We start from the raw sequence: 23,463 nt of genomic DNA on the forward strand, positions 1-23,463 counted from the left end.
TATTTATTTCATGTCTGGTCTTGCAAGAAATCCAAGATGCGAGAAATGCAAATACCTACGTTTGTTTACTTTAATGTTGCAACGCGAAGGCAAAACTTTCAAAAAGAGCGCTAAAATCATTCACCTGGACGCGGGCCTGTTTGACAAACTCTTTCTCTTTAATGAAAACTATCAGCATTAGTTGACCTAGTTTGGTGACGCTGTTTTAACACTGCTGATTGAATTAAAACAAACGACAAATTGATTCGGATAGTTGCAAACTGTCACTTTTTCCTGAGAATGTTTTGAGGGCTAGCGCGCCTGCACAGCTGATACTTGAGTGACAATGTTGATGGATTGATAAAGAGTTGTAATCAAACCGGTTTGATTTGGAAAGTGGTGGAGGGACATTATAATGGCAAATTGTCTGGGTATACTATTTTTGCATTATATTTGTCAAATAAAGTGGTGGGGATATGTTCATCTCAAAAGTGGTAGGCCTATGGATGGACATGTCTCACACACCTAAAATTATGCCCATGGTTGTAATCGGGTATCTAAATTAACTTTTGTTATCTCCAGTCAAAATGGCTTGTAGATGTTTATCTTAATCTTAGCCAAAGACACACACTCACTCACCAAAGTGGCGAGTAAGCTCCTGGTCAACTAGTAAGCTCCTGGTTAACTAGTAAGCTCCTGGTCAACTAGTAAGCTCCTGGTCAACTAGTAAGCTCCTGGTCTTCTCTACCAACCAAATTGAAATTTCACCAGCATTTGGCTGGTGTTCATTTAGAGCCCTGGTTGGACACCTAAAATGACGCCCATGGTTGTTAATGTAATACTATTGCATTTCCACCACAAGGTTGGCCACCACCACCACCACCACCCCCTCCTCCCCTGGCGGTGTCGAGATGAAGTTGAGTGGGTCTGAGGAGAGCAGCAGGCTGGGTCGGCTCCTGGAGGATGCCCTGGCCCGAGAGACACGCCTGTGGAAGGCCCCAGTACTGGAGGAGGGACACATCCAGGTAATATATAAACAACTACCACTAGCACCTTAATGCACCTGAAGCACTTCTTAAACATCACTCAGCAAATGCATGAACAATCTGCCCGACCACATCCAGAATGCCCCTTCACTGGCCATGTTTAAGCAACACCTTAAGACACATCTCTTCCTGGAGGCTTATGGCTGCTAGTTCCACAAGCACTTTCACTTACATGCATTCACACACATGCTCACACACTGACGCGCACACACACTCACACTTTCCAACACAACACTCTGTGAAGCGTCCTTGGGTGTTTTGAAAGGCGCTATATAAAACGAAAGTATTATTATTATTATTATTATGTAAATATGGCGCGTCTCTATATATTTGCCGATGCATGTTATGGTGCGTCTCTGGTGCCGATTTATGCCGGTACATAACAATATCTCTCACTTAGCCGGCACTTATGACAGTGACAACTGTGTGGAAGGAAGGCATAATTTGGCTTAAAGGGACACTGTGTGTGCAGGAAATGGTCAAAAAAGGTACTGCAACTATGCTGCTCATTGAAACTGGGCTGCCTATTGCCAAATTTGATCTTTACATGGAAGTTTACTAAGTAATAAACACATATTTTCTAGTATGGTCCAAGTAGAGTCATTTTTGCAGCTAAAAATGGCTATTTTTGGAAATTCAAAATGGCAGACCACGGAGAAGATCCCCCTTTTCATGTATGAAAAGGGCAATTTTTCCGGTCATAATGAATACTTAAAATTTGATGGTGTTGGTAAGTATTCATGAAAAAGGTAACATTAGTGAATGGGCAGCATGAATTATGGAAATAAACAACAAAACATGTCACACAGTGTCCCATTAACTGAACCTGGTTTACTCCTGAACCAGCTTCTTAGTACAAGCCCTGGTTCTGTGTGCTAGTGAATGACACTCTAATCGTGTTGTTGTGCTCAGCGTCTGTTCTCTTCTTCTCTTGTTGCAGGGTACAGACATCTCTAATTGTGGTGTTGTGCTCGGCGTCTTTACTCTTGTTGCAGGGTACAGACATCTCTAATCGTGTTGTTGTGCTCGGCGTCTGTTCTCTTCTTCTCTTGTTGCAGGGTACAGACATCTCTAATCGTGTTGTTGGCGTCTGTTCTCTTGTTGCAGGGTACAGACATCTCTCTGCTGCAGCTGCAGGAAGTGATCTTGTGGCTGCGTGAGATGAACGCTGCGTTTCCCTTCTGCCAGGAGACGTACGCGCTGGCCGTCTGCGTGCTGAACAGGCTGCTGGCCACCGTCAAGGTCAGTAGATCATCAACAAACTCCACTGCAGAGTTACACACACACACACACACACACACACACACACACACACACACACACACACACACACACACACACGTCATGTACTGTGTACAGAACGAGTTACATACAGTCATTAACCAGAGAACAGTACACTGTGTAAGGAACATACTGGATTATCTACAAACTCCATTGCAGAGCAGTTACCCACAGTCATGTACTGTACAGAATGAGTTATCCACACGTCATTTGCTGTGTACTGGGCAAGTTATCCATTCCACAGTCATTATCAGAGTCTGGGTACAGTACAGTACAGTACAGTACACCATGTTAAGAGACGTGTTGTGAAAAGGAGACTGTACTGAAGAGATGACCGAGGGCCTCAGAGGCTGATCTGAACAGGAAGGTTACCAAGGTTACCATCAGTCGTCTGTGGCCACAGCAAGCACAGCGGAGCAGATCTGCACAATGTCCTTAGTACTCAGTTCACAGCCATCAGACTGCACAATATCCTTAGTACTCAGTTCACAGCCATCAGACTGCACAATATGAAATCTGTTTCAGTGAAGTTCATCCCTCTGCACATCCATACAGCTCCTTTTAATGTATTGCACAGTTGTCTTTAATCTTTCATCTTAGATAGATTCATTTATTCTACAGCTCTTTGGTGAAGGGTTGTCTATGATGTTTGTGATGTGCCATGTCTATTCTCTGTTTTGCAGCATATAATAATATAAGGGGATATTGTAATGTGATGTAATGTAATAGAATACTAAGTTGTGTGTCTGCTGTCTCCAGGCCCAGAGGAATATAATAATAATAATTATATTGTATTTCATTGTTATGTAATAATACTAATATTGTATTTCATTGTTATGTAATAATACTAATATTGTGCCGCTGTGTCCTGCAGGCCCAGAGGAAGTATTTGAAGTGCATGGCCCTCACCTGCCTCATCCTCGCCGCCAAGATCAACGAGGAAGACGAGGTCCGTACTGCACACAGATAATAATAATAATAATAATAATAATAATAATAATAATTGTATTTGTATAGCACTGTATCATACAAGGGATGCAACTCAAGACGAGGTCCGTACTGCACACAGATGCCACGCAGCATCACAATACAGTAGTTACATACACGCACATCATAGCATTGCACTGTGTGCAAAGAATAGAGTATGTTTACATGCACACACACATCACTGAAAAGCCCACCTGGGAAACTCCCATTGTCATTGTGACACAGCACTCCACATCACAGTGCTCGCTGGACACGACAAAATTTGCATTTATGCCTCACCCGTGCAAGGGGAGTAGCCCCCAATGTCGCCCCAACGGAGCAGTGCGTGGGACCGTACCATGCACAGGGTACCTCAGTCATAGAGGAGGATGGGGGAGGGGGCATGCACATTCGCCAGGAATACCGGTAGTTAGTAATAGGAAAACAGCATGCAACTCATGCATGAAGTTGAACAGCAAGTGAAGAGACGCACTCAGTTCAGTATAGTACAGTCCGCTTTATTGTTCTTGTTGTGTGTGATGTGTTTGTTTGTGTGTGTGTGTAAAATCATTGTGTGTGTGTGTGTGTAAAATCATTGTGTGTGTGTCTGTGTGTGTGTGTTGTGTAACGTTTGTGTGTGTGTGTCCGTGTCCAACAGGTGATTGCGTCCGTGAGAGACCTTTTGGCACAGAGTGGGTGTAGCTTCTCCACAGCTGAGATCCACCGGATGGAGCGGATTATTCTGGACAAACTGCAGTGGGACCTCTACACCGCAACGCCCATAGACTTCATACACATCGTAAGTACACTGCAATACCCATAGACTTCATACACATCGTAAGTCTCACTGTACACTGTAATTCCCATAGACTTCATACACATCATTACTTTACTTTGTCTGTATACACCAACAGCCATTGACTTTGTACACATCGTCAGTCTTACTGTACACAGTAATACACATTGACATTGTACACATCGTAAGTCTCTTCACTTTACCTGTACATCGCAATGTCCTATTACCTTTGTGCACCTTGTAAGTCTATTCGCAACACTAGTGTTTATTATGTTGCTTTGCCTGTACACAGCCAGCAATACCCGTTGACTTGACGCACGTCACGAGTCTAGTCAGTACTCGACTACACCCATAGGCTTAAAGGATTTATCCGGAGTTGGAACAAGTTTGCCGGATTTTTGCATGTTTGGGATGAAATACAGTCACTCTAGAGCAAAATCAAGGCAAAAGGATGCGTTTTGAGAAAGTTTGATAATATCACGTTAGCCTCGTTAGCCATATCAGCTATGCAATATGAAAGATGCGGGCATCGTTTTTCGGCGGTTACACACATTTCAAAAACACAACATTTTAAAGTCTTGCACAGCTCAAAACAACGTCACACTTACCTCGTAATATGTTGAGGGTATCCACACATAAACCAAAGTGTCCAAAGTCCTTCATGTATTCTTGAAAGGTCTGCAGAATGTGTTTTGTGAAGCTACTACCTTGAGAATATCTAAATTATGGTCAAGACAACTATTTGACACTAAAGCCCACCAAGTAGATTGCCGAGTGCGTCGCACCATCAGCTGTGGTTACTCGCTATGGAAATAATCATAGCTGATGGTGCGACGCACTCGGCAATCTACTTGGTGGGCTTTAGTGTCAAATAGTTGTCTTGACCGTAATTTAGATATTCTCAAGGTAGTAGCTTCACAAAACACATTCTGCAGACCTTTCAAGAATACATGAAGGACTTTGGACACTTTGGTTTATGTGTGGATACCCCCAACATATTACGAGGTAAGTGTGACGTTGTTTTGAGCTGTGCAAGACTTTAAAATGTTGTGTTTTTGAAATGTGTGTAACCGCCGAAAAACGATGCCCGCATCTTTCATATTGCATAGCTGATATGGCTAACGAGGCTAACGTGATATTATCAAACTTTCTCAAAACGCATCCTTTTGCCTTGATTTTGCTCTAGAGTGACTGTATTTCATCCCAAACATGCAAAAATCAGGCAAACTTGTTCCAACTCCGGATAAATCCTTTAACACACATGGGGACCTTATTCACACCAAGGAGCTATCGCCTCTTGATGGCTTGATTGGGCTAAAACGACACTTGTACTTTACGTAACCACAAGAAGCCAATCTGTGTGAGTGTGTGACTGACTGCATATTTGGGAGAGGGGGGTGGGGGTGGAGTAGTAGTATCAGGTTATGGGGGCATTTGAAAAGCCAAAAAGGCTGTCTAAAGCTAAATACTCGCTTGGTCCTAAATATTGTGCATTGATTTATTTAAGTGTGCTCTCTCTCTCGCTCTCTCGCTCTCTCTGCCAGTTTGCGTTAACTAGATATGGGAGTGGGACGCTAAATGCTACAGGCTAGTTAGCGCTTAGCAGGACTAGTGAATGAGCGTCGTGCATATTTGACCAAGGCACTTATCCCTCTTCATCTCCAGGAGTAAATCAAGACAAAAGTAGAATAATCCTGTTTGAAAGTCGGGATAATTTATAAGGAAATAAAGGCAGATATTTGCGCTTTAATAGCAGAGGGTTTTTACTATAAAATATATAGTTGTATCCACTTGGCATTTTGACGCTTTGAGAGTTACTGGGGCTCTGTCAGTAATGGCATGTCTTAATAAAGCTACAGGTACGCAGCTGAAACCAGAACCATCACCGCTTATGAAGGCCATCCTTGACTTGACTCATAGTCTGCTCATATGTACTCTATGTATTTATGTACACTGCTTGTGAATGAGTTAGCGTCGGACTTGGTACTTAGTACTTATTACTTTCAATACACAGAAATGTGAGCAAGTCATGCTTAATGGCACAAGTAAGTCCTGTTTATAACAAGTAAGTCTTGTTTTAAACGTAGGCTGTTTCAGTAGCAGTAAGCTGTACACCTCACTCCAGGAGCTCTGCTGATCTAAAGTAGATATTGACCCTGTTCAGTTTCAAATGAACAAAATGTGCCACAGTGTAACTTAAAAAGTCCTTTAGATGCATAAATAAAATGTGTAATATGAAATGTGAAAATTTTACTATTGTAGAAAAATAAATGCAATATAATAAAATTTCTATTCAAATAAACTTTTCAAATAAATATTTCTGATGAGTCGATACATTCCAGTGGTAGTCCATTAAAAGGTGCCGTGTCTCTGTGTACTAGTTGGTTCAATGGTTAAGAAAAAAAAGCTCAGGTTAAAATCACATGTCGTATACAATTTGTTTTAAGAAAATGATGTTAAAATGTCCAAATGATGTTAAAATATCCAAATGGATAAGATGCACTAGCGTTGAAGGACCGTCTGTCATCTGTTCACAAGTGTTATGATTTAGCCCTCGACGTGAAAACAATGGAACTGATGCCAGACCAGAGCACTGTCCATGATGACAAACTAGAGCACTGCACCTTTTAGTGGATTTAACGGCGTAGTTTCAATCACTGATAAATTATACTGAAACTAATTAATAACAAATAATATACATAAATAATAAATACTCAATAATAATAATAATAACTCCAGAAAACTGGACATCTTCTGAAAAATAATATTTCTCTTCTAGTAGTGTTCCTCCTGAAGGTCCTTTTGAAATAGGGATGGGAATCGAAAACGGGTCTCCCTGTTCTCTTTGAATCGTTTTGTAACCAGTTTTGTAAATAATTCCTTCATCAATTCTTGCGTGCATGACTAGCATCACAGCCTGCGACTATGTGCAAACACAAAAGGTCATGTGACTTCTAGAGTAAACAAAGCTAATGCTAATCAACCTGTTTGTTCCCCTTTCCCCCCAAATTAGAATTATGAAGAGAATCGGTACAGAACCAAATCGTTCAGTAGAATTGCTAATAGAACCGTTCTATTAAAAGTCTTCAAGTCCCATCCCTATCCTGTACTCTCCAACCTGATCAACAGTGACGTCACAACATGGCTTATCGTCCACAATGTACAGCACACATCAGCATGCTCAGGGCTTTAGTATGCAGTGACTAATGAACACTTAAACTTACAGCTTGGACACTAGTCTCACATACAGACCCAAGTCATGTAACGAGAAGAGTCAGTACTTGGCACACAGGAGACGAGAGGAGGGCTGAATTCAAAACAACACTGGTAGCACATTACCACGACGAGGATCCAGAACATCACGAACAAGCAGATGCGTCATGTTTGTTTGCATTCCAGATGAATCAGTGTTGCCATTCCGGAATACGCAGATAATCCATGTGAGCATTCCAGAACATAGCAGATAAAGCATGTGTCCATTCCAGAATACACAGATAACACCTTGTTGCCATGGCAGAATTGGTTTGATGGACCATGTTTCCATTCCGGAACACCTTGACATATCGTCTCTTTCGAATACTCCCCTGGCCACTGAAGACGATGCTGTGTAGTTAGAGGATGAGGATGCTGATGTTGATGTCTAATGTCCTTTTGGTCTTCATTTTATTTCTTTGCATCTTTTTCTTTTTCCCAACCCCTCCCCCCATCTTCCCCCATCCTCCCTTTTCTCTCATCTCCACCCTCAACTTGTGTCTCCCCTCCCGTCAACTCTCCCCACCGCTCCTTTTCTGCTCTCCTCCCCTAACCTCACAACCCTTCCCCTCTCCTCTCCTCTCCTTTTCTGATTTTCTCTCCTTCAAACACTCTTCTCACCCTCTCCTCCCTTCCCCTCCGCTCTCCTCTCCCCTCCCCCTCCCCCCAACACAGTTCCATGCCCTTCTCCTATCCAGCCACCCCCTCCTCCTGCCTCTCTCTTCCTCCTCCTCCTCCGGCTCGGCTGTGGGTGGCGTGCGGCGCAGCTCCGGCCCGGGTGCGGTTCAGAAGAGGCCCTGTCTCCAGGCGGCGTTGTGGACGAGGCAGGTGCAGCACTGCATGGCGCTCCACCAGCTGTGGCAGTGCAGGGGCTCCACACTCGCCTTGGCCATCATCACCTTGGAGCTGGAGACCAGCGCAGAAGACTGGCTCACCGCCGCCATGGAACTGCTGAACAGAGCACAGGTAACGTTAACACACACACACACACACACACACACACACACACACACACACACACACACACAGAAGACTGGCTCACCGCCGCCATGGAACTGCTGAACAGAGCACAGGTAACGTTAACACACACACACACACACACACACAGCAGACTGGCTCACCGCCGCCATGGAACTGCTGAACAGAGCACAGGTAACGTTAACACACACACACACACACACACACACACACACACACACACACACACACACACAGAGAAGACTGGCTCACCGCCGCCATGGAACTGCTGAACAGAGCACAGGTAACGTTAACACACACACACACACAGCAGACTGGCTCACCGCCGCCATGGAGCTGTTAAATAGAGCACAGGTAACGTTAACACACACACACACACACACACACACACACACACACACACACACACACACAGAAGACTGGCTTACCGCCGCCATGGAACTGTTAAATAGAGCACAGGTAACGTTAACACACCATCACACACACACCATCACACACACACACACCATCACACACACACACACCATCACACACACACACACCATCACACACACACACACACACACACACACACACACAGAAGACTGGCTCACCGCCGCCATGGAACTGTTAAATAGAGCACAGGTAACGTTAACACACACACACACACACACACACACACACGCACACACACACAGCAGACTGGCTCACCGCCGCCATGGAGCTGCTGAACAGATCACAGGTACGTCAACACACACACCATCACCATCACACACACCATCACACACACACACACACAAGACCACCACGCCAGACTGGTTTACCGCCTTCATAGAGCTGTTAAATAGAGCACAGGTACGTTAACAAACACCATTTTGTTACAAAGCTGAACAGACAAAACAGTAAACTGAACAGTTTCTTTTTCCTTTTCAATCTTGTTTATGTCTTCATTCTCAGATGGGCCAGTGGTGTTAGGAGTACTAATCTAATATTGTGTTTAAGGCTAATGTGTTGTGTTGTTTACATCCTGGTCTTCAGATGGACAGCTTGGAGTTCATCAGGTGTAAGGAGATGGTGGATGAGTGCCTGTACAGTTTGGATGCCCCAGTACCTCCCAACGCTGTCTACATCCTCAACAGCACGCACCTCACCAGGTATACAACACACACACGCACGCACGCGCGCACGCACCTCCATCATACTATGGCTAACATACACCTGTCCATCGCAATCACCTGACCTGGGGACCATTCCATCATTGGCGCTGAATTCAGCGGCGCTTACGTGCAAAAGCAGAGTTGCAACTAGCGGCAGCTTAAACTTGAGGCAGAAGCCGTTCCATCAGTGAAGATCAGCTGCGCCTTGGCTAGGTTGACTTCAGCTGCGCTTATCAAAGCTGTCGTTGCGCTCGTGCACGTTGTACAGGGGAAGTCCATATTAAGGATTGTCGAAAAAGCGATCATGTTGGGGAGTCGGCCATGCGTTGTCAAATCGAGTTTTTATCACAGAGGTGATGTGAGCGTTAGTGGGTCTTCGGCAACGCAGCTGCTTTCTAATTGAGAGACCAGTGTTCGATTCCCATTGTGTGCAATGACGTTAATGCAATCTTCAAACGAGCTTTATCAGACATTGACTGTCATTTCACAGCGTAAAAATATAAATGCTTTCATCAGCTGGAGCTTTATTATATCTTTCAGAAGAATTAGTTTTAGGATGAAACAAAGCATACACGTAAGGCAGAGAGCATTTGCTGAATCATTGCAATGCAAAAACCAACCGTCGGCGACTTTGAGGACTTTTTCTTGATTAGGCTTAGGCTACCTGTGAAGTGTAGCCTAAATGTCTAGGCTACATAGGCGTAGCATATTGCTTGGTTGAGAATGAAGCCAGCCACTTAAAGAGACATCATATGAGAGAATAGGCAAATGTAGCTTGTGAAGATTTCATTTTTAGCCTATAATATGTCACCGGTCGCCAGATTTGAACCCGGCGCGCTCACTTATTATGTAGCGCACCTACCCACTGTGCCATCTACACACCATCCTCTCCGTGGCAAGAATTGCTTGACCTTATCTTATTATCAAGACAATAAATGTTTTCTAAAAATGTGCTAATTATCAAAAAATCCCCCGAAATGAAAGACAAAGGTAATTATTGGAGTTTTAACAGGCATTACCACCCCATGCACTGTTTTAATAGGGAGACTGGTTCGCTTTGATCTCGCAAAATGCTGGCGGGAAAATGTGGAACGGTCCGGTTGTGGCACAGTTTCCTGCAGGTTGAAATTCTTTGAAACACTGATTTATTTAGCCTGATGTTAAACCTGGGAGCTACCAGGTTTGACTTGGAGCATAAATTACCGTGGCAACTCAGCTGAGTTTCAGGTTAGCAAGGCTGATGGAACGGATCTCTGTCTAAAAATAGCGTAGATTACCGACTTGAGCTCGGATTTGGGGTTACCGCCGTTGATGGAATGGTCCCCTGGTAGCAATCCCCATTATTCACTGGCTCAGACCATTGCAATGTTGCAATCATGACACTGCATATGCCCCCCTTGAAGCTGAAAATAAAGTCCGCACACCAAGCTCCTGTTTCTCTTAATATAAAGTAGTGAAGTTAAGGGTATCATGCCCGACTGATTTTATTTCATGTTTTCATGTGACTTTCCTAGCCCAGCTACTAAAACTTCTTGAGACGGATGTGTGTTTTTTTTCTTTGCTAAACTAACACCAACATCTGCCCATCCCCGACACCTCTCCAGGTACCGCCCCCCCGGTAGTGACTCCGCCCCCTACCCTGAGCAGGGTTCCCGGTGGCGCCGTAAGGATCGGCCGCGCCGCCGTAAGCGAGGAGGCAAAGCCACCGCCCGGCGCGGGGAGCGGGAAACTGACGAGTACTACGACGGGTTCCGCTGCCTTTACGACGGAATCACCTCCGACAGCGACCACCAGGGGGATTCTGGGAATGTGGATCATCTGACCAATCAGGAGGCTTCTTCTCCTTCCTGCCCGCCCCTGCAACCTCATGTGATTGGTTAGCCGGCTGCATCGGTTATGTTGTCATGGCTACAGGGCTGGCTAATGGGTCAATGATGTTTTTTTGTTGCCTCAGGTGTCAGGTGGTCCAACCACAGCTAATGGCCATTCATTAATTAGTAACTGGTAATTCGTGCATTGCAACAGAACATGCTTCTTGGATAATTCACAAAAAAACAAACAAATGTAATCCATACAGTGGTGGCATTAGCTTTGGTTGCACCTCCCCGACGTGTGCTACTAAAACGTGACGTGTGCTGCCTGCTACTAAAACATCATCGACCCTAAAACCTCTAAAGTTGATGACACACAAGGCAACTTCTTCACCAATGGTACTATAATGGTTCATTTGGACAGTGTATCAATACAACACTTTTATAAGGAGAACTTGGATCAGCAATATACATTAATAACTGTAGCGGAAAATTGAAATCCAATCATGCCATAGCAACATTGCTCAAGAAGCTGCCCTGTGTATCATGTGTAGCAATACTCTTCCATTTTTTGCAAAATAAGCTCATTTGACATCTGTGTCATTTAAATATTTCCCAATCTCTCTAAGCCGGCTGCCCAGCCCTTCGGCCACTTCACAGCAGCATTGTAAAGGCCTCTGACCTGACCAGCCCTGTACTGTTAATATGACCTGACCTAGGGTGTTTGTGTTTCTCGAAAGTGTACTTGTTAGCCAGCTAGCTACTTGGGTAGTTGCCAATGGGAAATTGCATTGCAAACAACAAAGTAGTTAGCAACTATGTTTTTGGGAAATGCACCCCTGCAGCTCTGTTGGGCCCTCTACTACTAGTATGTTGAAAGCTTCTGACCAGGGGTGCATCTCAAAAGAGAAGTTGTTAGCCTGTTAGCAACTTTGTTGTTTTCAATGCATTTTCCCATTGGCAACTACCAAAGTAGCTAATGTAGTAAGCAACTTTGGTTTCAAGAAATCCACCCCTTACCGGCCCTCTGCTACTTCTCTGCTTACTCTGATGCTGGATCTCATTGTGCACGTTGGGCACTATGTTTCAGAGTGTAACTAATACGCCATACACACTGAAACATGAACACTGAGGTGCACAAGTGCTCCATTTGAGATCCAGCGTGACCTCTACTACTAGTGTTCTGCTTACTCTGACCTCTGAACTCTACTACTACTAGTGTTCTGCTTACTCTGACCTCTACTACTACTAGGATTCTGCTTACTCTGCACTTTTGCTGAAGCCTCCACATGTATGCATTTCATTATTACGATTGCTTTTATACATTTCCACATTTATCATTGATTACTTAATATGCACACAGTTTTTTACATATATATATTTTTTAGATTGCTTTGTGTGTGCGAGTGTATGTGTGTGTGCTTGTAATTATGGTTTGATTCCTCTTTAGACTGCTTTTGTAATGTTATTATTTTAAAGCTTTTTTCTACTTTGTTGAGATGAGTATGTTACTGACTGTATTACGTTTCCTCCCTCTTCAGTTTATGCACTTTTAAAGCTTTTATTTTGTCAGATGTGAAGTAAAGTTACTAAATTTAATTTGATATCATGTTTCTGAGTTGAATATCGTTATAAAACCTTTTTGTTTTTTTGTCTGCAAGTTACTGTTCCAGGCAGCTACTTATTACATATTACTGAGAGAAACTGTTAAGCGAAGACTTCTTTTTCTTTTTTTTACTGTACAGATTTGTTTTGATACATTTTCAATTAAAACTGTTTGAAATTCTACACCCTCCTGTGCGAAGACTAATTATTTTCCTCAATGTAAATTGCTGTTTAATGGTGGTGGGGATTAGTGTTGCACCGATACCAGTATCGGACGGGGCCCCGATCCGGCACTAAAATGGTGGTATTGGTATCGGCTAGGGATGCAAGCGATTAATCAACTTTAATCGATCAATGCATTAATCGATTAAAAAACATTAATCGCAATTAATCGACAATTCAACTGACAAGAGACCCAGGTGAAATGGGCATGTGAAGAGGGGTGTGAATAGTGGGAATATTTAAACACACACATGCACATAATTTTAGAATATTTAAATCACCTTTGGATTAAAGAATTGAAATAAAATAACCACATTTAAATGAATTCTATCAATTTTTAATTACATTTTTTAGATTGAGTTTTTTTTCGAGAAACATTGAGATTGAGGGGGAAACGCATCTTATTAATTAATCGTAAGTTGATCGATAAGGCTATCAACTAATGATTAATGAATTAATCGATAATTTGCATCCCTAGTATCGGCGAGTAGTAACAAATAGGGCAGGATACCATTTTGATGTTTGTATGACATCTGAACGCAGCCTTCTCTCTCCTGACACTTACTAGAAGGCCTACAGTGCACAGCAATGAGTAGCCTATACCCCTGTGGAAAAGTAACATTCCCAAAGTTATTCCTAAAATGCTCATAGAGTAAGTGTAATACAACATCTTTTGAATTTACGACAAAAAGAAAGGTCAATAGTATAACTTAAATGACTTATTTGTCCATTTTTGTGATATGCTGGTGCAAAAGTGAGTACACCCCTACGTTAAACTCCTAGAGAGTGTCTGAGAAGGGGCTGTGTTGGCCCAAAACGTCTCGATATTGAAAGAGGGGGAGGTCATTTCATCCTTTCCTTACATTGAACTTTAACATTTTGAGTCTGCACCTGGCTAAAGTAGATATGTGAGATTTAAATTAAATCCTATACAGTATCGTGATATGGGGTGTCGTTCTCGAAAGCGTCTTTGCTAACGATGGTAGCAACGTCCTTCGAAAGAGCGACTCAACTCTGTCTCAACAGCGACGCTCACCACTAAATACAAGGGAATGTTGTTACTACCTTGGACACTTTAAGGGTTGCCCAATACAGGACAATAACCCACTACACACAACCTCAGCTACCTCACCCCCTGGAATGGCTGCTGTGAACTGCTCTGCTTTTGCATTTTTATTCTTTATTGAACGGAGGGACTTCTAGCATGGACAATAATTAGAACTACTTGGGCTATTTTATGTTTACTCAACATGTTTATTTGTATTTTTTGTGAGTTTGAATGTAAGCAACATACTCCTCCAGGGGGGGGGGGGGGGGGGGGGGGGCATGTGTGTATGTGAGATAATGTGTGGTAGTACTCAAGATATACTTTTACTTTAATGTTCAATTATATGTCTTATTATTGTCTTATTATAATGTCTTTGTGTATGTTTTGTATTTGTGTATTTATCTAAGCTGACAGACACCTTCATTTCCTTCGGGATTAATAAAAGTACTCTACTCTACTCTACGTCTTAAGATGGTTAGCAACGACAAGAATCGAGAAACGGACCCCTGCTTCAGTAGTCACAGTACATGTTGACAAGCATGTTTCTTTTGGTGAAATTCAGCCTCCTACTGTTGATGGTAGGGCCTATCCATACAGCTCAAAACCATTTTACTCCCACTAACATGTCTGACTTAAAGCATGTAGTAGGGTTGGAAAGGGGGGTCCACGCGCACCCCCCAGCTTTTTTTACGCCACCTGATTTTTTTGTATCTTTAGAGTGTCAACTTCCAGAATCTGCCAGGTGCCAAGCTGAAATAATGTCCCATGGCCTTCATTTTTAACCATTTAATGCACCTGACAGGAACCCAACAGATTGAGGCAATGACAAAGAATAGGTCATAACTTTTGAAGTAAACTACATACAGAGACAAATTAACACATTTTCCCATACAATATTGACCTGAGGAATGAATTTAAGTTGTTGTTTTTGACTTTTGACAACATTTAAACGGCATATTTGCTCAGAAACAGCAATAAAATGACCCAAAATATGTAGACACTCAACTATCTTCTCATTCTTTTGAGTTTTGTTGTCTCTTTTTCACCACCCGCTCTTCCTTTATCATTTGCAGTGTAAATGTGAGTAATATATTGCATATTAAGCTGAAATTATGACCCCCAGTCTCCATTTTTGACCCTTTAATGCACCTGACTGAAACCCAACAGACTGAAACAATGATACAGAATAGGTCATAACTTTTGAAGTAAACCACATACAGAGACAAATTAACACATTAACACAAAGTTATGATCTATTCTCTGGCATTGCTTCAATCTGTTGGGTTCCTGTCAGGTGCATTAAATGGTTAAAAATGAAGGCCATGGGACATTAATTCAGCTTGGCACCTGGCAGATTCTGAAGTAGACACTCTAAGATACAAAAAAATCAGGTGGCGTAAAAAAAGCCGGGGGGTGCGCGTGGACCCCCCTTTCCAACCCTACTAATGGGACACTTTTCTTTGTACAAATCGCTTTTTACCACCACACATGCTTGACACCATCTAAGGCAAATTTGTGTATTGGTCTCATCAAAGTCCAACAAACTAAGGATATGGGTTACTGGAACCATGTCCTGTGATCTAATGACACCAATATAAACAAATTTGCCTTAGATGGTGTCCTGTCAAGCATGTGTGGTGGTAAACAGCAATGTGGCACGGCTTGGGGCTGTGTGGATGCCATCAACAGAAAGCTGACTTTCACCAAAAGAGGACCAATGTCTGGAAGGTGTTACAGATTCTAAGGCTGCGGATAACATCATTTGTCATTTTGGGGCCCCAAATTTCAATCTTTCATGGTGCCCAACATTTTTAGCGCCGACCCTGATTGGATAGTCCTTGGTGTAATCCGCGAAAAATGGACATTACCCTCACTCCCTAGCAAGGCAAGAACACTCCTGTTGACTTTGAGAAATACCCGTTGCCTATTGACTCCTATTGGCCATCCCATGTACACAGGTGACCAGATTTTTGTAGTCTAAAACCGGGACACTTTGCTGCGTGACTTAAAGACAATATTTGGTGGGCGGGTCTGGGGGTCCTCCCCCAGAAAAAAATGACGTTTTTAGATGCAATTTCCTGCATTCTAATCAATTTCAGGGTGAGGAAAGACAAATCGCACCTGACTCCTTCAGACTTTCTATACAAGTGCTGGCTGCCATCAATTGTGGCGGGTAAACATGTAATCTTTTCAATATATTTACCCTGATAGACATGTAGCGCAATTTAGTAGGTGGCCAAAACCGGGACATATTTGTGATCCGACAGAGTTTGCTCGGGACATGGGACACACAACTCCAAACCAGGACTGTCCCGGTTAAACCAGGACGTCTGGTCACCCTACATGTATATTGACTGCAGGGGTTTGTTCTTGGTCATCCCATTCACAGTGGCCAGGGTCCAGGCTGATGTGGTGGTTTAAGTTTATTTATGAAAAATATTCAACACATTCCATACATCATGATTCAAATGCTGCGCCCACCTGAGCGGTGAGACAGAGAATAGCATCACATGTCCATCTGGCTTCTGATGTGGACACTAATACACGCACCCCCATACATACACCACGTGCACACACACTACACACGCACTCACGCACACACACACACTCTAGACATACAATGTGCCCAACGTGTTGAACAAAAGCTTAAGACACAAAAACAGCTACAACAAAGTTGGTTGCAGTGGAAAGAAATATTCAAATTATTAAAACAAAAACAAAAACCATTAATATAACTCACCGTGACTCTTATAAACAAGACTGGTTTTATTTTATTTAGCGATACCCGGGTGTGGTGTGTGGATCTGAAGTCTTAGCGATGGCTAATGTTGTTATTGCTAATATCTCTTATTGCTATTCCTCTGGGGCTAACTTGGCTCTGCTCAACGTGGCGCTAACATATTAACGCATTAGCATCGTTATTCACCAGTTTAAAAATATGGCTTTAGGGCTTCTGCATACATTACACATTAACACACATCATTTGTGTAAATATAATTATATTAGCGGGGGTGCAGTACTACGCTTGGCTCCACTATTGGGTCGTATTCATTATAAAAAGTAAATGGAGCTTCGCAAACACTAATAATCACATAGTTACACAACCCACAGAGCCGCCTGCATGTCACACACTAAGACCAAAAGGCTGTAATAAAAAATAAAATGTATAAAAAGGTCCAATTTGTTAAACTAGCTAACAAACAGAGAAAAAACAAGAACAAAAAACAAAACAAATCAGGGGTGTGTTTCTCGACAGTGTCGATGCTAACTAAGTTAGCAACTTAATTGGTTGTAAAGCAATTTCCCATAGGCAACCAACTAATTTGCTAATTGGTTAGCACTGATGCTGTTGAGAAAACACAACCCAGACAGACAGACAGACAGACAGACAGATGAGGGAGTAGACTAGAATAAGTCTGGGTTATGCTAAGGAGCCCTCTGCCTCCTTAAGGGTGTGGGTGTGGGCGTGGCCTCCTTAAGGGTGTGGGCGTGGCAGCTTTATGCCTCCTGTCTTGGTCCCCAAAAGAGTCTTTGGTCCATTACAAAGGTCACAGGTCATAGGTCACTGGAATGTCACCGGAATGTCAGAACGCTTGTGCTTATGCTGCATGCTGTGCTGTGCTGTGCTGAGGGGCGTAGCTATGGCGATTTGAGGATGAGGAAGATGAGGATGAGGAGCAGGAGATGACCAGTCAGCCCTGGCTTGGACAGGCCTGCTCAGCTGGCTGCTGGTCTTGGCTGCTGAGATCAGCTGGTGGTTGTTGTTGTCATAAATTAACTGAAAGAAAACAAGAAAAGATGGAACAAGAACAGAAAAATAATGATGACCAAACCAAGGAGATGATGAGGTGACGACAACAACATGCAGACGCCACGACAACAACATGCAGACGTCATGACAACAACATGCAGACGTCATGACACAGACATAGAAGGATGACTTGAACACATTCACATGTCAACTCAAAAAGCGACAAAAAGCATAACTTAAACATAAATTAAAAAAGCACAAATAATGAACAAATAAATAAATGCATAATAATGAATGTAATGTTGTGACTCCATAACTGGCGTGTAAAATAATGCCTTTTCCAGTCCACCGGTTGTGGTCATTCACCCCTACAGCCACTAGGGGTCAGTGTCCATCACCTCATGTCAACACCATCTTTGGAGTCAGATAGTGTGTTCCACATACATCATATATGAAGACTAGATACGTCGTCGCGTATTTCAAGCACGTCCGCACAGGTCGGCTATATTGGCGCAGCCTAAACTCTCCACAGACCCCGTTACACCTGAACTGAAGAATTGAAACGTCGAGATACTTAAACATTTATACTGTTGCTTCGCTGAGATATTGGCACGTGTAGGCCTATATCAATGGTATGTCTCCTTAAAACTTAAGTGTAGACTGGGGTAAAATACTCAAGAGGTGCATCCCATGTAGCTTTTTGTTAAAACATTTAGATAGACCTACAGCAAATACACATTTTAACCATTGCTGTGCATTACGATGACGGCATGGATGGATATATTCATTGCACCAAATTAAAGACAACAGAGATGACGTACTGGAAGAGAGATGTACAGCGCAACAAGTTCATTCTATCTGGATGGCTTTAGCGTCACGACTCATTTTGAACACAAGGTGGAGCTGTCGAAACCAAAGCATATACTACAAGTGAACGTTTATTTGTTATTTTACTGAAAATATAAAAGATTACGTTGTGCATTTGTTTATGGGATCTATTTAATTACATGAATAAGCCTACTGAACTATATTATACATGATTTTAGACCTATGCACATAATAATATAATGTAATATAATATAATAATATTGTGAATATTCATCACTATGCAGTATCAACATATACTTTCGTTTGGAATTTTTTATACTGTATAAAAAAACAACCCTTTCGAAAGTCGATATAAATTTGAGGGAATTATGGCCATCTGAAGAGTATACAACACCCAAAACTCACTACAACTGGTTGAGCCAGAAGGCTGCTTTAACATGGCCGCCATGCGCGGACGTTCGACTTGCATGACGGGAACGCGGACGACGCATCTAGTCTTCCTATATGATGTCTGTGGTGTGTTCCATTACTCGCCCTCTGTACTGTGCACCTTGTTTAAGTGCAGTGAAGTACCCTTTCCACCCTCCGCGATTCACGAGGCAAGTACATTCCCATTCCGATTCCCGTTCTGTCTGATACACCTAACAGAAATGTCGGTTGGTCGCGTGTCATCCGAGTTTACCAACCGCCAATATGCAATTCATCACAGAAGGCACTGTTCGTTATGCTGACACTTTTTAAAGTTACCCCTGCCTCTAATACACATGGCGATTGTCTTTGGAATCAAAACTATGCTGTAATCACTGTGATTCAGCCGTTTGACAGATCTGACACTCAACTACGTAACAAACATGGCGGCCGTTGAGTGCGAAAAGTGCGAAAACGAACACCGTTTTGGGGGCGTTATCCGGGTAATTTACAGAAAACTTTACAGCCGCGATTAGAAATGGAACACCCAGCATACCCAAACACAGTACGGAAAGGGTGGAAAGGACGGAAAGTACGAGTATTGGAACACACCAAAAGACATTTCTTTAGTAGAAGACATGAGGTGACAACCACAGCTAAAGCCCATAAATTAATTAGTGATTGGTAATTAATGTATAACAAAATTAATCATTTAATCCAATACAATAGTGATGTTGTCTGTGGTTGCACCTACCATGTCTGCCACTACTAAAGGTCATTGACCCCTTCACCATTAGCTGGGCGTCTGAGAGTAGGAGAGGGCTGTGTGGACAGAGGAAAGCTAAAAACAGACGCAACTCCCTGCAAAGGACGGTGATCTAAAGAGGTGGTGTGGACAAAAGAGATCTAAAAATTGGAAAATAATAAAAAGGCGCGAAGGAAAAATCTCAGGTCCATGCACTCAATTGATTAACAAAGTAGAATCACTAGAGTTGTAAACAACACTCACGCGCGAGCACACACACGCTCAGGTGTGATTTTCCCTCCTTTCTCCACTATGCATCTCTCCAACAGCAGCAGTTGGTTTAAGGGGCACCAGTGCCACTCTGCCAAACTCCACTTGGTTTACTTTCATAACCGGGCAAATAGACCACGCACAACGTGATTGAAGCGACAGAGAATCGCTTCTGTGCAGCAGCAAGCGATACAAGTGATAGAAGTGACGAGAGTATGTCCATTAGAAGCAGAAGGCAAAGCATTCAAGCATTCCCATTGGCTGTGGTCACTGACCCCTATACAGTCATTGGTTGTCGCGGTCTGTTGCTGAACCGCGTCATAGCTCATTAGCATAACATAGCCAGGATTTCAACTTCAAACTGTCACTCTCGGCATGCAAATCGCCTCAAGTCTCCAAAATCGCTTTTGTCGCACGACTCAATACAAAGACAATTACTTCCGTCGCTCGCTTCGCTCATGTCACGCTTGGTCTATTTGCCCGGTCAGAAAATGAAAAATGGATAAAAGATGATGAATAGATACAGGAATGGCCTCACTTCTCCTCCTACGTGTGGACCTGAGAGTTTTCCTCCCGCTTTTTCGAACATCCCAAGAGCACTAGTTGGTTCAAGGATACTAGGAGCGCTCTACCAAAACGTTTCTTTGTTGGGAAGAGAGAAAAGGTAGTGATTGTTGTGCTCTGGATGTTGCTGCAATTAGGCAGGTGTGTGGACCCAAAAAGAACAGTTCAAGGTGACAGCAGGTTCGCTAAGGTCTTATTCAGCGTGTCGAACCTGCGGTCACCTTGAGAAGAGAGAGGCGACATGAAGAGAAAAGAGAGGGAATACATGAGGAGAGAAGAGAAAGAGAGAAAGCTAGGCTACTGACTTCTTCTTGTCCTTGTCACCTTGAGAAGAGGGACGCCCAGTACCGCCTGGGGAAACTGCCAGGCGGGATCCGCGACGCGCAATATCGCGCTGGGGGTGTGGTCACGCATACTCCCATTAGATTCTCCCCGGGGCTAACTACGCTGCTCAGCCGACTTTCGAGCCTCGCGGCGCGGCCTGTCTCGCAGCTGACACCGGGTAGACCGAGCGAGATAACAAACGGCGAACGGTCGTTTGCACACATTACTCACCCAATATCACAACACAGTGTGTACATGGCTTAAATTTGATTGTGTTTTGGTCCTAGATAACATTTAAGCCCCGTTATATCATTATAGAAGTATAGAAGTAGTCTAATATAAGCTTGTAGCTGCCTGGTTCTGGTAAAATGCTAACATTAGCTTACCCGGTTAGCTCAAAACATCGAGTGATCAAATTGCAATGTGGGGTAACCTACTTGTGTTACATACGTTCGTGGTGCATTTTTACATCAATCCGTGGTAGTCTTGACATTTATAAGCATTTAGGGTCTTTATATTAAGCACAAACGTGATGTTGGAAATCACAGAAATTGGCGCCATGTTTTTCAAAAAATGTTGTAACTCCCGCCCTTGCTACCCATACGCCCATCTGATTGGTCATCATTGGACCATCAAATTAGCATGATATAGAGAACTCGTCTATATCAAATCGCGTCCCGCTGCGATATCGCTTCACCTCCGCGCTGTCAAGCGCGATATCGCCCCCATTCAAAGTCAATGACAGCGGAGCGGAATTACTCTGTGTGGGTACGGGCCGGGAGGCGACATGAAGATAAAGAGAGAGAGAAAGCTAGGCTACTGACTTCTTCTTGTCCTTGTCACCTTGAGAAGAGAGAGAATACATGAAGAGAAAGAGAAAGAGAGAGAATACATGAAGAGAAAAGAGAGGGAATACATAATAGATAAAGAGAGAGAGAGAGGCTAGGCTACTGACTTCCTCTTGTCCTTGAGAAGAGAGAGAATACATGAAGACATGAAGATAAAGAGAGAGAGTGAGCTCTACTGACTTCTTCTTGTCCTTGTCCTTCTTGAGAAGAGAGAGAATACATGAGGAGATAAGAGATAAGAGTTATAGAAAGCTAGCTACTGACTTCTTCTTGTCCTTGTCCTTCTTGAGCGGCTGCTGCAGGCTGAGGGTCTCGGCCGCCACCTTCCTCCTGTTGAAGCCGTTCATCTCCTCCTCCAGGTCCCGCCTCTTCTCCTCCACCTTACGCTTCTCCTCCTGGTGCATGCGCTTCAGCTGCTCAAACTTCTCATGCAGCTGCAGGAGAGAGAGAGAGGGATACAGAGAAGGGAGGGAGAGAGAGAAGGGAGGGGAGGGAGAGAAGGGAGGGGAGGGGGAGAGAGAGAGTTAGAGAGAGAGAGAGAGAGAGGGATACAGAGAAGGGAGGGGAGGGAGAGAAGGGAGGGGAGGGGGAGAGAGAGAGTTAGAGAGAGAGAGAGAGGGATACAGAGAGTTAGAGGGAGGGAGAGAGAGAGATAGAGAGTGTTACAGGGATAAGAGTAAGAGAGAGTAAGAGAGAGAGAGAGAGAGAGTAAGAGAGAGAGAGAGAAAGAGAGAGAGAGAGAGAGTGAGAGAGTAAGAGAGAGAGAGTAAGAGAGAGAGAGAGAGAGAGAGAGAGAGAGAGAGTAAGAGAGAGAGAGAGAGAGAGAGAGAGTAAGAGAGAGAGAGAGAGAGAGAGAGAGAGAGAGAGAGTAAGAGAGGGGACATATATTCCCTGAGGTCAGTGTTGTGTGTGTAATCATGCGCATCTCTCCCCTTTTCAAGTTATGTAATCAGAGTAATTAGCATCCTCAGTGCATCTGGTAAAGTGCTAAACAGCCGCGTGATGCTACACAGGAGACAAGATGCTAAACAGCCCCGTGATGCTACACATGAGACAAGATGCTACACACCCGTGATGCTACACAGGAGACAAGATGCTACACATGAGACATGATGCTACACAGGAGACAAGATGCTAAACAGCCGCGTGATGTTACACATGAGACAAGATGCTACACACCCGTGATGCTACACATGAGACTAGTGTGCTCTGGACAGGAGCATTGACTACTTGGAATGAGAGTCACATACAAGAGCTGAATGCAAATCAGGAAAAAAGTCAACAAAACAAAACAAAAGCCCAAAAAGGTAAGAAGTCGACAGATTTGGGATACAAACGTTTCGAGTGTAGCCCATGAACTGCTTTTTGGAAGCTCACACTTGCTGAGACGCTCAAACAAGACAGCAGTGCGGGCGCCATCTCCCCCTGGAGTACCATTAACACCATGGAGGGTGCTTCCCATTATCCTCACTCCCGTCCTCTCCCCCTGGAGTACCATTAACACCATGGAGGGTGCTTCCCATTATCCTCACTCCTGTCCTCTCCCCCTGGAGTACCGTTAACACCATGGAGGGTGCTTCCCATTATCCTCACTCCCGTCCTCCA

General features: G+C 43.5%; 2 protein-coding genes across 2 annotated transcripts in view; one reads left to right on the plus strand and one right to left on the minus strand.

Annotated features, from left to right (window-relative positions):
- The first annotated feature begins 857 nt into the window (after nt 1-857).
- ccni2 (cyclin I family, member 2) lies at nt 858-11,479 on the plus strand. Its single transcript, XM_063202686.1, has 7 exons — nt 858-1,004; nt 2,133-2,267; nt 3,181-3,255; nt 3,931-4,071; nt 7,996-8,286; nt 9,316-9,431; nt 11,039-11,479. The coding sequence occupies exons 1-7, from the start codon at nt 891-893 to the stop codon at nt 11,313-11,315; spliced, it is 1,149 nt and encodes a 382-aa protein (XP_063058756.1). The 5' UTR covers nt 858-890; the 3' UTR covers nt 11,316-11,479.
- Nucleotides 11,480-15,419: 3,940 nt separating this feature from the next.
- septin8a (septin 8a) overlaps nt 15,420-23,463 on the minus strand; it is a 47,242-nt gene continuing 39,198 nt past the window's right edge. Inside the window, exons 9-10 of the mRNA XM_063202684.1 lie at nt 22,123-22,292; nt 15,420-17,898 (exon numbers count right to left, since the gene is read on the minus strand). Of these exons, the coding sequence (XP_063058754.1) occupies nt 17,895-17,898; nt 22,123-22,292 (174 nt within the window). The 3' untranslated portion in view covers nt 15,420-17,894. The remainder of the gene's footprint in view (nt 17,899-22,122; nt 22,293-23,463) is intronic.

Source organism: Engraulis encrasicolus, chromosome 7 (assembly GCF_034702125.1).
Source record: "Engraulis encrasicolus isolate BLACKSEA-1 chromosome 7, IST_EnEncr_1.0, whole genome shotgun sequence".
In the NCBI taxonomy this organism is placed as follows: domain Eukaryota; kingdom Metazoa; phylum Chordata; class Actinopteri; order Clupeiformes; family Engraulidae; genus Engraulis; species Engraulis encrasicolus.

Excerpts from the sequence above, each read along its gene's own strand:
- ccni2 (XM_063202686.1), top strand. The coding sequence starts at position 891 with ATGAAGTTGAGTGGGTCTGAGGAGAGCAGCAGGCTGGGTCGGCTCCTG. Across the intron at positions 3,256-3,930 it reads AGATCAACGAGGAAGACGAG|GTGATTGCGTCCGTGAGAGA; the intron begins GTCCGTACTGCA and ends CGTGTCCAACAG. Across the intron at positions 9,432-11,038 it reads AACAGCACGCACCTCACCAG|GTACCGCCCCCCCGGTAGTG; the intron begins GTATACAACACA and ends ACACCTCTCCAG.